The sequence below is a fragment of the Akebia trifoliata genome, chromosome 11 (assembly GCF_017979445.1).
Source record: "Akebia trifoliata isolate Shusen 1 chromosome 11, ASM1797944v1, whole genome shotgun sequence".
NCBI lineage: Eukaryota > Viridiplantae > Streptophyta > Magnoliopsida > Ranunculales > Lardizabalaceae > Akebia > Akebia trifoliata.
The window spans coordinates 43,251,013-43,265,974 of NC_141385.1; the positions used below are offsets into that span (position 1 = coordinate 43,251,013).

Consider the following 14,962-nt stretch of genomic DNA (forward strand, 5'->3'; position numbering starts at 1 on the left):
ATTTTAATTTTTTTATTACCCCAAAGTCCACGCTTAAAAAAAGTCCTACTTGTTTTTAAGGTTTGAAGATTGGAGGAGATAGAATGTTTGGATTGAGGAAGAAGGTATCTATCTTCAATAAGTATGAGAACCGAGAACCGATCCGAACCAATCCGAACCAAGATTGGATTGGATTGGTTCGGTTCTATAGGGTAATTGGATTGGTTCGGTTTCAAATTTGTAGAACCAATCATGTTTGGTTCGGTTCCAATTTTGCCAAAATCCGAACCAATCCGAACCATGTGCACCCCTAGCTTTTACTAGGATTTTACACAAGTGCACCATGTCAAGGGCTTCAATGATTCATATTTCCAAGTTTTATGAGTTATGCGTGGATGCTAATTGGCAGGCCCAAGCTTACCTTGGGCTGGGCCTTACTTAACTCAGCATCAATTTTCAAAGTAAAGAGCAAAGCTTACTCAGAAGGATCTCAACTTTGAAAAAAAATTACATTGCCCCTTGGACAAGATATTTTATCAGGATTATGGGGATAAATACAACAACTATTTAACGACCAGATTCAGTTCCAAACTGGTTTTCACTTTGTGTTTGTTCATAGAACACAGGCCCAAGATCCATTAAAATCATACAAAATACACACAACTAAGATCCCGAGTATAAAGAATCTATTCCCACAACAACATTACAAATGTTTACAGGACTTCATTTTCTCAAAATATGTGGAATAATGATAGAGCTACTAGATTGAAAGAGAAAAAAAAATGCATCAAATTGGAGAAAAACAAAAAAAAAGGATTAGTATTGTAATCATACAAGCAAAAGCTCCTAACCTCCTTTATCCCAGAAAACATATTGGCCCATAAAATTAGATATGATAGAATAGGACAAGAGATGCAAGGAGCATCAACAGAGATGACAAGAAAACAGAGGCAGCAATGCGTGGATGTCCACTACGAGGACTTGGTGTCGGAGAAAATGTGGGTCCACTTGTAATATTGCTCGGCCCTTTCTTCAAAATGGGAGGTAAAGGTGGCTCTGACACATTTTGCTCCATCAGGATTGGTTTTGGTGCCTCGGCTGGAGGCAAATAATTTGTGGTAATGACTCCCATCAGATCGCCAGGATGAACAGGCTTCATGTAAGTTGGTGTCATAGTACCCTTGTTTAAACACCAATTCCCTGCATTAATCCAGAGTACCATACCATATTGGTAACAAGATTGCAATGCGACAGTTACATAATTCAATACTAATATTTACCCATATAAGAATGAGTGGCATAAACAAATTCTATAAAAAAAATTATAAGATAAAATCTTACATTTATAAGCCAAGCATATTATGTAGTTATTTTTATTTAATATAAGAGCAAAATGAGGTCTTCTTTTGAGCAATAGAACAAAGAAATACTACACTTGATATAAGGCCAAGCAAAAGGGGGCTTCAAAGCCATAGCTTACAATGGAACAAAAGAGTCATGCTGGAGTGACCTCACGATTGTACCTCAAATCTCACTTTCCTGACGTGGAAGTGTGTAGGAACCATAGATGCTTTTCACTGCTCGTTTCTCAATGAAAAGCATATACGGCTCTTATACACTTCCACTTCAGGAAAGTAAGATATGAGGTACAATCTTCAGGTCACTTCAGCATTATTCTTAACAAAACCTTTTAGAAGCCCATTTACGAATCCTAGAACCAACCTTAAAGCACAAGTGTATTTTTCTCTCTCTAAAATCATCAATGGGTCACAGTGACATTTACTGAAAAAGCCCGACTAGCCTTACTAATAAAAGGAAAAAAGGCCTTACTAAGGCTCATCCATCAAAACAAAACCTCATGATGCATAACAAATCTTGAGGTTTTGTTTTGACGGTGGATGAGCCTGAGTAAGGCTCTTTTTTCCTTGCTAAGTTAGTCAGGAAAGAGGTTTTTTTTTTTTTTTTTTTTTAAAAACTGAAATTAGTTGGTTTCCAACAGATAAATGCAGAATCCTGAAAGAAGTGCTCTTGCAAAAACTTAAACCACAATGCATTCCAAAGGAGTAGGAAGTTGGAACCCACTTACTTTTATACGCTACAGCAGTCCCAGGGAAGTCGGTGATGACTCCATCAATTCCGGCTCCCATGACATATGAATTAATCTCAACAATTGGGTCTGAGAAGAAGTCCCATGCTTGAGATACAAACTCATTCCTGAATAAATATACGTAGACGGAGAGGTTAAACTTATGCAACTTTGGTACAATGTGGGTAGAACCAGTGAGGAATGCCATATTATCAGGAAAGACGGAAGCCTTGCTGATAGCCACAATATCGGCGAAGTGCATGATGTCCTCGATGGATGAGTCATCAATATCACTGACATCCTCATCAACCTTGTACATAAGCTTGTAATTGGATTGCTCCTTAATCGTTGTTAAAACCGCTTTGTTGGTGGACTGGATTATAACTTCCTGGGTTGTATGGTTGTTATAACCGGATTTGCTTAAAGCCTCCAGTACGGCATCAGTTACACTCAGACCCAGCTTTTGTGCAAGGAAGGTTGCATGCTGAAGGAAAAGAAAAGAAAAGAAAAGAAAAGAAAATAATGTTCAAACTGAAAGTGAAAGGCATACAAGTCAGGACCCAATATTTCTCCAATTGTCCAAAACTAGTGCAAGTGAGGTATTCGTATATGCTTGGTCAACGTGATTGCTAGATGGACCAAGTGAATAGTGTTTGCTATACCTACATGTGATTGGGACAACGGGCTCCGAATGTCCTGCCATCTTGACTAGAATTTGTTAATTTTATCCCTGTTTAAGTTTATCTCAAGGACATGGGTGATAAATTTCCTTCAATTAAAATTACCCTTGAACCAGGTAGGCAATACTAAGCCACAAGTCACAACTAGACGAACCATCCACTCTTCAAAAGTCAGGTATTTCAATTCTTCAAAGAGGAGTACACATCATGGTTTTAAATTTCAATATTCCATCTCTTCTCATCCTCTACCAATACTGAGTTGACTCATCCAATTCATTTTGTCTCAGACGAGATAAACCGTTTAATTCAGTTTACAATTATTAATATACGTATATTTATTTCTAAATAATTATATTTTTTATAAAGTAAGGTGGATTAGAAGATGCTCAGTCATACGATTATATTTTTATTTTGATGATAAAATTTTATATTATAAAAAAGATAGGTATTTTTACAAAAGAAAAATACAAAAACTCAGTTTACTCAGCCTAGTTTTATTGCCTTGTCCAATATTTTCAAAATCATGGATGAGTCATCTCGGATCTGGGATGAATCAATTTGAAGGAAAATTCACGTTGAATATCCTGCTCATTCAAGAACGGTAACAATCATCTCTGTCTCAGATGATATTTAAAATCGTGGTACGCATCATGTTTTGTCTGAATTAAAAGGTTATAAATTACTGTCATTTGTACCAATAGGACACCTAGTAGTATTATACACTCACCTCTATGATAATCACGACACCAGCAAGAGGTTTGCTTTTTGCAAAGGTCAAAAATTCATCCAATGATACAAACTTTCCTTCACCTTTATTCGCCGGATTTCGAAACAATCTGAACTCAAACGATGGATTTGATATTTCCGCTACAGTGAAATAAAAATGAAAATAAATTATTGAATATGGAATAAATGTTGTTGTTCAAGATAAGAAAATATGGTTAATCACTTCGGGTTCCAAGGAGAATTTTCTTCTGTACATAGTAATAAATCCCAAGAAGATAAACCAATGGAATGGCAGAAACATAAGAAAAATTAAAACACAATCTTTTGAAGAAAGATGGGTAAAAAAGGACATTAAGGTAGGTTAGTAATGAAGGTGAAAACTGTGGCCTGCTTACTGGGGGCATTTGGTATTTCTGTACTATAGTATTCATACTTGTAAATGAACTGAAAGTGCTAACTTAGCTAAGTTGGTAAAGGAGTGCGGAGTGTTGATCCCACGACCTCTAGGTTCAATCCCATTGAGCTCACTTTTACTTTGACTCACTTTTACTTTGACTACTAACCACCTCCCTTGCTTAGCAAAAAAACAAAAAAAACAAAACTATAAATCAACTTCATCGTGTAGAACGTTCCTGCATCTACATGCATGCTACCACATCCCGAGAAAAATCCTAACACTTAAATCGGTCTCATCCTCCACTATAATATTTTTATTAAAAAAAATATTATTTCTAAAAGATGACTAGTGTGTTTCATCGTCCTAAGTCCCATGTACTATTTTATTAACCTTCACCACAGGGCTACTCTTGTTGGGCTGCTATTATATTTGGGGCTATTCATGAATTCCTTCAAATATACTAACTTTATTTAGTTTATTTATTTTTTAATTTAGTCTTTTCCCATACTTACTACTCACCAATCTAAAATTCTTTATCCTCATCTATTCTATGATCATTCTATGAACACGTTTCTTAACTTCCCAACACTCAACTCCATGCTGCACGGCTAGTCATACAGGTGTCTCGTATTATTATTCCTGTAGTTTCGTCAGTACACTGAGATCATATAAGACTCTAGAAGTGCTTCTCACCTTGATTTACGTAGCACTAATTCTCACCAATATCTCCATTTCCAAGTATAATAACCGAAATAGAAAAGTGGTCCCTTTAGGGTATTTTTTGTCATCAATTTTAAGTAATGCCTAATCCCCAAGAGAGTTCCTACCAAAGTTGTGTTGCATATATATTGTCTTAGACCTTATTATCTTAGAACCATTAGTTTATATGGTATCACTCCACGATTCTCGTTTTAAATTTAACCCCCTCCAGTTTCATTGACCAACAATGCATCATCTACAAAGAAAACATAAGGGAGCTCTCCATAAATGTAAGTAGTTAATTGACACAGAACTAGTGCAAAATGGTATGGAATTGGGACTGAACTCTAATGCAAACCTACTGTAACTAGAAAGACCCTTGTCTCGTCACCAACTATTCTAACATTAGTTACAAATTATACCATATATGTCCTTAATAACACTATATACTCATTACCAACTATTCCAACATCAGTTACTAGGGGTGCAACTTGGTCCAGTTCAAACTGAGAACCGAACCAAACTGATGGCTTTGGGGTGGTTTGGTTTGGTTTGGAACAAGTTGTGGTTCGGTTCCAGGTTATAAAAATGGAGAACCGATCAATTTGGTTCGGTTCTCGGATCAAGCTTGTGTAGAACCGAACCCCTATGCAATAAATAAATATATATGTATATAATAATTATTATGAATGATTTTAAGAGTTATTACATGGATTAGTGATCTTTTATGGATAAACAAATGATTTTTTATGGATAGATTTGTGATTTATTATATGAAATTTTATGTTTATTTTTTTTATTAAAAAATATTACTTATAATTTATAAAATATTTGCAATCCGTGGAACCGAACCGAACCAAACCGACTTTAATTTGGTTTGAGTTGGTTTGGTTCCAATGAAATTTGGTTCGGTTTTGGTTCTTATTTAGTGGAACCGACCTATGTTGATTCGGTTCCAATTTGACCTCAAACCAAACTGAACTGAACCAAGTTGCACCCCTATCAGTTACTATGTCATGAATATAGAATGAGACTGCATTCTGATGGACTGAGACTTGATAATTATGTTGCCTATGTATGGCAAATATATGCAGGTACATCGTGGGTGTAGAACACAACTTTTAAGTGTTAGGAAAACTATTTTGGCCATAACTGAAGTCTAAATAGCAGTCTAGGAACCAACATATATGATTAGAGAGTTTTTGCAGCTTGAGTTCGATAGTGTACAAGTGCTGGGTACTAATAGCAAATAGCTTAGGACAGACATGATCTGACTTTGTTTAGAAGAACAAATAGAGTCAAGCCCATGCAAATCACAAAATGCCCTAATTCTCGTACAGTTTCTGAGATACCTCAGTTTTGCATATTTTAGAGGTAAAATAACTAACAGCAAGGACAGGTAAATACTAAGGAGGTCAAGGGGACCTATCTTTAAAAGAAAACAGAAGAGACCAAGAGAACAACACTCATTAGCCATTACCCATGTTACCTACTAATGCTACCTTATCTGAAAACAAGTTCTTCAAAAGAAATCCTTACATTTGCTAAAAAACTTAGCCCAAACTACATGGAGGCCAAACCGGAATTGTGTTCTTCCTACAGCTTTCCATCACCCATTTATTCTACCGTTTCCAGAGACCCAATTACATCTGGAAAGACAAGAATCCCCATAGGATCCATATCAACAACAAAAAAACAAAAAAAAAAAAAAACGTTGACTATCAGTCACCACAACAAGGGTTTGATTTTTTTTTTTTTTTTTTTTTTTTTATTAATAAGATTTTGAAAATTTTAAGATTTCTTTATCTATAACTTTTCATTTCTCAAAACTTGCAAGGACTCCTAAATAGAAACTTGAAATCAAATAAGTTCATGTGGTAACATACAAAGAAGAGAGAAACTTAAACTTACGCTTCAGGCTTCCAATGTCTTTCCATGTCAGATTGAAAGAAAAAATTCCAGGTTTTCTTTGAATATCCGGAATAGTAATAGAAAAACGGCTGAAGGGTGATCGAGTAACATCTGTGCCATCCATAAGATTTATAGAACTTAAGCATATTGGGATCCCATCCTGTGTCATTTGAACGGAACAATCAATATAATCAACACCATCTTCAGCGGCTAGCTTATATGCAAGATCAGTAGAACTAGGGTACATTCCACTGGCTCCGTTGTGAGATATAACTTTTGAAGTTGCTGAAGCACAAGAAAGGTAAAGTATTCACTTGGAATGGATACATACACATTGACTTAATTTTTTTATCAAACTGAGGCACCAACAAGTCAACCTAAATATCAAAGTTGCAACAAGGACTCAAAATGTGATAGTGGCATGCATACCTCGTACAGGATAATTCTTGTTTATATGAGAAAAGCAATCTGCAATAACAGTGAGATGTCAGTGTGATATAATTATAATTGTGGGTACTATTGAATTTTCTGCATATATGTATTACCATGTAACTCCTTTTTAGCCTTGTCAAACTCCTGATGTCAATATAGTAATTTTACAAATCCTACATGAAGAAAGGTTTTTTGGATATAGATCTTGACAGATAAAATACTCCATTGAAGGATTAGAGATAATATAAATGATGTGAAGGTTTGAGTTTATTCTTGTTATTGTTTAACCCAGATCTGGAATATCAACACAAACAGGCTTTACCAACTAAGCAATCCCACATCGCATACCAATAATCATTTATATTCATTTTAGCATGCATAAGAAACAGTTTTGTATTCTTAGTGATTAAGTTTTAGGTTAATTTGTAATGATATTTGGGTGTTGAATTTGAAGGGGTAAAAGGAAGAGCAGACAGAGAAAAGGAATTGGGAATTGTTTTGAGGCTCCTAGTTCACTACGTTGTCTTATAAACAACAGATGCCCCCACCCTGTTTGAAAAAACAGAAGTACAATCGGGTTTCCATTGAGACACGCAGTTCATCATCCATAGCCTCTTTCCAAAGTACTCTTTCAGAAGAGGTTATAGCTTCTTTATATGTTTTAGGACCTACATATGCATAAAAATCTAGACCAAAATTATATTGAAGATCCTTTCCTAGTCTTTTACCTTATCTAGGCTCTATTTCTTCCTTATCTTGCTTGTTGCCTAACATTTATTGGTATAAGTTTCATTTGAAATTCAGACACACTATCTTCAGGTTGAAGAGTTTCAAAAAAAAAAAAAAAAAAAAAAAAAAAAAAGCCCTTCTATAGACTCTATGATCATATTACCTTCTAAGTTTAAGAAACAATAATCTTACTATTTTGAGCAGTGGTGGCAGATAAGGATATTCTGAAAATTTACCCCACCCATTTAATAATCATGTCAAACCCTTATACCCTAACCTGACAACATGTAACAAATGACACAACCCAACCCACATAACCCATTTGATAAACAGATAGGGTTGTGTTGTATTGAGGTTGAGAAATAAATGAAGAGTGCTCACTGAAAGCAAGCTGACAGTGAGAAACATCTGAATCTCATAAAAGAACATTTTTTTTATTTGATAGATAAATCACATAAAATATTTTTAAGGTCTCTAACATAGTTTCCAGCAATTAAAAAAAGTTGTAAGAGCCAAAAGATGACATTCAAGGACGCAAAATTTATAGAAAGATAAAATCCATGCATAATTATCAGAAATTTGAAGAAATGAAGTGTAAGATAGTGCTAAAAGATGTGGGAGCACACATTTGTATAAATTCTTGGATTAAATTTGTTCTTTGCATCTAATGCAGTAAAAACAGGATTATGATAAAACAGTAGTTGTAATTGATGCCCATCGCTGGGGTATGGCCATTGTGATGCAACTTAAGACAAGAACTTACCTATGGCCTCTGATGGAGTTATAGGGAAGTCAGACAGCACACCATCAACGGAGAAGTTACCATTGTCAACAAATGATAGATACTCAGCTATTGGATCATAACTGTAATTGTAGCTGAAGGGTACATCATTTGAAAAATCTGAAGCAAAAACTTCAAGCCCTTCCCTATGAGCGTCCGAAACAACAGATGTATGAGGTTGTAGATATTGACCACCATTAACAGGCCATATGTAAATCTTGGGAACAAGAATTCCGGAGGCAAACGTCTTGATAAATGTCAGATTCTCCAAAAGTGACTTATAAGTCTGGTTGGTTGTAGGCTCAATCTCTTCTTCCCGAAGAAAGCGGAAAACTAGTTTCGTCTTGCTTCTTTTAAATCGAGCAGCAATACTTCCCAGGAATCCCACCTCGGGTGATGAAACATAATTAACGATAATACGTTTTGATACAGAGAGTACAAAGATTCTCATACTCAAATTATGTTGCGAGAAGAACGCATCGTGCTGCAATTAAATGTAAGAGAAATTACATTGGTCCCAAAAATGAATTTGAGGATAGATTTAAAGTATAGTGTAATCTGTCCTAATGAATTAAAACTTCAGCTAGGTACATTACTTGGAGATTCAGATAGAAGAAAATTAAAATTTATGCAATACTGGCACAACGTTTACTCTACATTTACAAAAGGCCCCAAGTCACTTCATAATGCAATCTATTGAACTTAGAGAGCTGCAACTGGCACCCCAACCTTTACTTATCACACCTCAATTTCTTAAATTATCCATCACACCCCAATTAAAGATTAAAACACACTCTTCGAACATTACAAAGGTTTGGCTCAAATTATAATCTCAACATTACAAAACGTTATAACACTGGTTCAAATAATTTCAGTAGTTGTTTACAATTATGGTTAGGCTCTTATAAAACTCTAAACCCAGAAAATAGAAATCTAGCAAACAGAAGAAAAGAAAGAAAGAACTTCTATTGGCACCCCAACCTTTACTCACTCTCAATCATTCACTTATTTTGTTTATTTTTAATTGAGGTGTGATAAGTAAAAGTTAGAGTGCCAATAGCAGCTCTCTAAACTTACCTGAATATTCAACCATAAGCCAGGGGGTTTCATTTTCTGTGCGACCTCCTCAACAGTAAGAATAGCGAACAGATTTCCATCGAATTCATCAGTTCGAGAAAAAATTCCTTGAGTTACTATCACGTAGCAAATGAACTGTCAGTATTGAATCAATAATATCATACCTCAAACTGCAAAAAAGTAATAATTCATCAATATTCAGCTAGGTCATGCACCAGTCGGCAGGGGCGGACCCAAAGAATTTTATTTGTGGGAGCCAAACTAATAGTATGAAGATGAAATAAGAAAAATTATAAATAATAAGAGGATTTTAAAAAAAAATCTATAAAAGAATGAGGATTTAGAAGAGAAGAAAAATCTTAAAAAGGGAGGAAGGCCGGTTTATTGGCTTCTTGCAACTCAAACTCTCAAAGTAGAGAAGTGGAGAAAGTTGATCTGTGGACATACCCTAACAATTAGTCTAACGCCATTTTGACCAAAATAATATTTATTTTGAAAAACCCTCAAAATTTCCTAAATAAAGTTGATTTAACTCTATTAGTTTTAAAATTTCAATTTGTTTAAGTGTGTGACCCGAGTGAAAAAGTCGGGGTTCGAGAATAATTTGGCGAGAGAAAGCTTTGGAAAAAGTTGATAAAGTTAGGAAAACATCTGGTAAACTAAAAAGTAAAAATAATTATTCTAAGTGTAAAAAAATATGTATTTTATATATTAAATAAAAAAATAATATCTAAAAATGCTAAAAATAAAAATAAAAATAAAACGTGATTTTTTCAAAGAATTGTGGATTAAATCACGATTAATCGTAATTTTTTGAAAAATCAAAGGCTTTTTCAAAAACTTCGTGATTTTTCAAAAAATCATGATTTAACTGGCAACTTTTAAAATAGCAGTTTTTTGTCACTATGCGTATAACAAGTTAGTGAAATTGTGAAAGATTTTTACTTCCCCAAGATTTCATATATAAAAGAGTTGGTAGCCTTACTTAGTAAGATTTGAATCTTACTAAGAGTCATTGAGTGCACCTTGTGGCATCCTAAAACATGATCTTACACCAAAGGGATGTAGAGGACAAAATTCTATAAACTTTATAAAATAAAATAAAAATAAAAATAAAAAACTCTATAGGCTATTTTTCAATGTTAAATTTTAATTTTAAATTTGAGAGTTCAGTAGTCGTCCATTTTTGAGTTTCTCCATGAAATCTAGAGGACTATGGTCTTGAATTTGCCAATTTGGTAATCCTTTTGTGTTCAATGACCCTTAGTAAGGTTTGAATCTTACTAAGTTAGTAAGGAAAGTGTTTCTCTACATAAAAAAATATTTTTGGGGGCCACAACACATGTAGCTCAACCCGTACAACTGTGGAATGATTTTATATATTTTGTGGGGCCACACACCATCTACACTTAGTACAGCGGCTTCACCACTTGTTTGAAAAGGGGGTTAAGTACATAAATAAAAATGTTTTTTGACGTTTTTGTGGGGGCCATGGCCCCCCCTTGTCCCTATGTAGTTCCGCCCCTGCCAGTCAGCATTGCCAATTACTAGGTAAGGTGTCAATCAACACTCTTGAATATTTAGTATTCAATGCCCCATGGTACTTGGGATTATGTTTTTTTCAAACTTTAATGAAGTTATGTTATACTATCAAGGGCAGGAGATTGCTAACAAGTCAGTCCACCACTCTGCTAGGGCTTCAAGTCTGAACTTACAGTAGACATTTTGTAGATCATCCAGGGTAAAGTCCACGGAAAACCATCCTGGCTTAGCTACCCCATTAACAACGTACGTTTTGGCCCTATTTTTGAAAATATCTGCAATATCGGTAGCGTTCTCTAGTTTTAGGTCTGGTAAACAGATCCCAGCTTGATCTTTTGTTAATTGTACATCGCACCAAACAATCACATTGGCCAAACTAGTCACCAATGCCAAACTGTATGCAGCTGAACTGGAATCGGGAAAAATCCCTGAAAACCCACCTTTAGCTATGACTACAGGTGCATTTCCTGCAAATGAAATCATTGTGTAAGTCTGCTAGTAGTGTTCCCAAGAATATTTTAGCCTCAACAGTAAGCCTATATTAGGAAATCAAACAAAGCAATAGGAAATTTAGTACTCCATGCACCAACTTCTGAAGAGAAGAAACATATATACTAAAAAAACAAAAACAATAGCAAGATTAATGGGAAGTAGCATAAAAGACTAATGGTTTGGGTTTAGAAGGCAATTGATTACTTATGAGATAGATGATTCTCCAAATTTTCTTTTTTATGATAGGTAAAGAAGTTTATTGATTTAATAAAGGAGGTTGAGAGATCTGCCTTCATATAAGGAAGGCATCCAAAGGGACTAAAGTAAGAGTTACATACCGCGTCCCATCTAAAAATAAAATCATCAAAAAATACACCTCTAAATCTAGAAACACTTTAGCCCAATTAAACATGAAACCAATGATGTTTATTATGATCTTATGCAGTGGTTTGCTTCTTTTCAAATGGTCTAGTGTTCCATTCCTTCCAAATTCCCAAACAAACAGCAAAAGGAGTACTAGAGCACAATATTCTCCAAATCTTTGCATTTTGTTTTATTTTATTTGTGCTCAAGAATCCGGCATTGATCTTCATCCTTCTTAATATATGTTGATAACATAATCACTAAGCCACAATATGAGAATCACTCTTACAATGTCTGCTCAAACAATGTGTCAATATGAATTTAGACAGAATTGAATGAAGGAACAGGATTCATTCAGCCCACCCCAAAATTTTGGGACATGGCATGGAGGACGTTCGGAGTCCAGGCTACTTATATTGTCAATGAATTAACTTGTTACCCTGAGGTTAAATTTTATCGCTGCATAAATTATATAACACAGCTTTGCTTTGGGCATGTTTGCAAGACCACCGGTGATCTTCTGAGGTAGAATTTTAAATAATCAACTCCTAATAGAAATCTTTTACCTGAATCTTACTTTGCATCATCAATTCTTTGGATTATTGATCTCAAAATCACTCTACTTGATGTCATAAAAGACATCCATTTGTGAAACCATTCATGGTGCTCTGAGTCCCGAATCTCTACTACAAATCATTTCATCATCTTTTAAGTATGTACATCTACAAGATGCATTAAACTCTCCTCACATTCATTTACATTTTCCATAATTCCATAATAATATGCTGAAAATGGAAGTGTCGATCATGGTCACTTGGAGACCGATGTTCCACCTTCTATGAAAATTGCCTTAATTACCAGAAAACACAAGAAACAAGTCTCTCCACTCAAATCATGAGTTGAAACTTGAAACAGGGCACTGAGATAATCCTCCACCTACAAAAAATTATTCCCACTTAACTAGGGCGAGTGACCCTCTTTATCTGCCCCACATTACAACAGTAGCGGGACCGTTATTTTAAAGGGTTGGGATCTGTTGATTCATGAAGAATCATGGGAAAAATACATGATCCCAACCATGTAAACATAAAATCCAACGATTGAGATTTATCCTCAATATAAGTATCCTCGAGATTTATCAATCCAAAAAAAAAAGTATCCTCAAGATTTATGATATATGGATACGCATGAATCCCTACCGTTGGATTTTGTGTTTACACGGTTTGGATCATGTGTTTTCTCATGAGTCATTCTCCATGAGTAACCGGAACCTGACCCTTATTTAAATTGTCTCAAATTCTGTCTTTTGGAATAAAAATCAAGCTTGAAACCGACCACCACTTCATTCTAGAAAGGTGTAACATATCATCCCCCTACCCTGTGTTTCCACCACTCTCTATCACCTTTGATGCTTTTAAGCTGCTCTATTAACAAATGACAAAGTTGAATTCATCTGGGTTGACTGAAGATTCTCTGCTTCTTCACTTATAACCAACAATTAGACATCTTATAATCCTTTTTTTTTTCTCTAAAAAAAACAGAAGAGAATTTTGATCACTTGCCATATTTATGAGCATGAATTTATTAATTAATCTACCAATAAAGAAAAAATAATCTCTTAAACCGTAGAACAAGTTATATGAACATAAGTGGCCGCCATTGTACATGCATATCTTTTTGTGGATTTTAATAATTGAACTTCAAGGTCAACTATGGGGAACAGTCAAAACTCTGAAATAGGAAATACAAGAGGCAAAGTTCATATTTTTGGACTACATACAGAACTTACAAAGTGAAAAACATCTATTTTGGAAGAAAAGAGAGAGAGAGAGAGCACCTATTCCTTAAAAAACCCATTTCTGCTCATTTGAAGTTAAAACAACTTGCCACACCGTGGTAAGCAAAACTGATATCGCCTGATTTTATTTTATATTTTTTGAAAAAAGTAGAGCTAAATATGTTTAATGAGATACTTTCAAACAAAAACTTCAAATTAACATTTTTTAAAAATAAATAATAATAATAATTTACAAAGGGAAATACATCTTCTTCTTTTTTTTTTCTTACCAGGTATCCACATTCCCCACCTTCGGATGAGACTAATCCCACGGTCACATGCACCGCCCCCTCAAAAAGTCCTATGTGCAACTGGTTGAGTTAAGGGTCAACCGGACACTGGAGGGTGGCCCCAAGGAATTCATTGCTTTGTGGGGGTTTCGAGCACTGGACCTACCCTTACTGAGGAGCTTATCAAGGCTCGGCTTGCCACTAGGCCAGCCCCCTTGGGGGTTGAAGGGAAGACATCTATTTTAAAACCGAAAAAAAAAAAAAATACCAATTCCTTAAACCATTTCTGCCTGCTCATTTGAAGCTAAAACCGCTTACCACTATGCAAGACTGATATCGCCCGACTTTTTTATTCTTCTTTTTTTCAGAAAAAAGCGACGCCAAATGAGATGATTTTAAATAAGATCTTCAAAATTAAAGTAAATTTAAATAAATAAATAAATAAATAACAGAGAGATAGAGAGTGATCCCCCTGAAGATCTCACACTCAAGTCCACCATTTCCACCAAACAAAAAGGCTGAAATTCATATAAAAAACGGAAATTAACTAATTAAAATACCAAACACCACCATTTAATCACACAAACAAAATCCCAGCATTCCACAGTTCAAACAAACACAGATGCTCCAATAAACGAACAACAAAAGAAATCGAGAAAAAGAATAGTTGGAGAAAAAACAAAGAAAGAATCAAAGAGATGGAGAGAGTAAGTGAAGACGAACCACTTAATGTCTGCCATAAACGGGTGTGGTTGCTAGATCTCTGAGCAAAAACAAGCGTTGCTGCTGATTGAAGGACGAAGAAAAGAAAAATCGCGCGAAAGGTCGGCATTGATGAAGAAAAATCGCTTGAAGAAGCTTCAGAGCTCGAAAACCTTCGGCGAGTTCTAGACGAATTTACAGGTTTTATTGGAGAGAGAGAGAGAGTAAATTACTTTAGTTCAGGTAGGCTTCGAGAATAAATGTTTGTGTGTTCGAGAGAGAGAGAGAGAGAGAGAGAG

At 35.1% G+C, this 14,962-nt stretch overlaps 1 protein-coding gene across 1 annotated transcript; it reads right to left on the reverse strand.

The window, feature by feature from the left end:
- Window positions 1–643: 643 nt before the first annotated feature.
- On the reverse strand, window positions 644–14,955 carry LOC147391871 (glycerophosphodiester phosphodiesterase GDPDL4-like). The gene is made up of 9 exons (XM_086457427.1): window positions 14,685–14,955; window positions 11,213–11,506; window positions 9,498–9,613; window positions 8,403–8,904; window positions 6,908–6,946; window positions 6,479–6,763; window positions 3,473–3,612; window positions 2,066–2,549; window positions 644–1,179 (listed from the first exon to the last, which is right to left on the reverse strand). Exons 1-9 carry the CDS (start codon window positions 14,791–14,793, stop codon window positions 866–868), a joined length of 2,283 nt encoding a protein of 760 aa, XP_086313553.1. The 5' UTR covers window positions 14,794–14,955; the 3' UTR covers window positions 644–865.
- Between the last annotated feature and the right edge of the window lie 7 nt (window positions 14,956–14,962).

What these genes read in the sequence shown, in the direction of transcription:
- LOC147391871 (XM_086457427.1), bottom strand. Translation starts at nt 14,793, where the DNA reads ATGCCGACCTTTCGCGCGATTTTTCTTTTCTTCGTCCTTCAATCAGCA. An exon ending in AGACATTGGAAGCCTGAAGC is followed by an intron (nt 3,613 to 6,478) that starts GTAAGTTTAAGT and finishes ATTTCACTGTAG; the next exon opens with CGGAAATATCAAATCCATCG. An exon ending in GTGTCGTGATTATCATAGAG is followed by an intron (nt 2,550 to 3,472) that starts GTGAGTGTATAA and finishes CTTTTCCTTCAG; the next exon opens with CATGCAACCTTCCTTGCACA.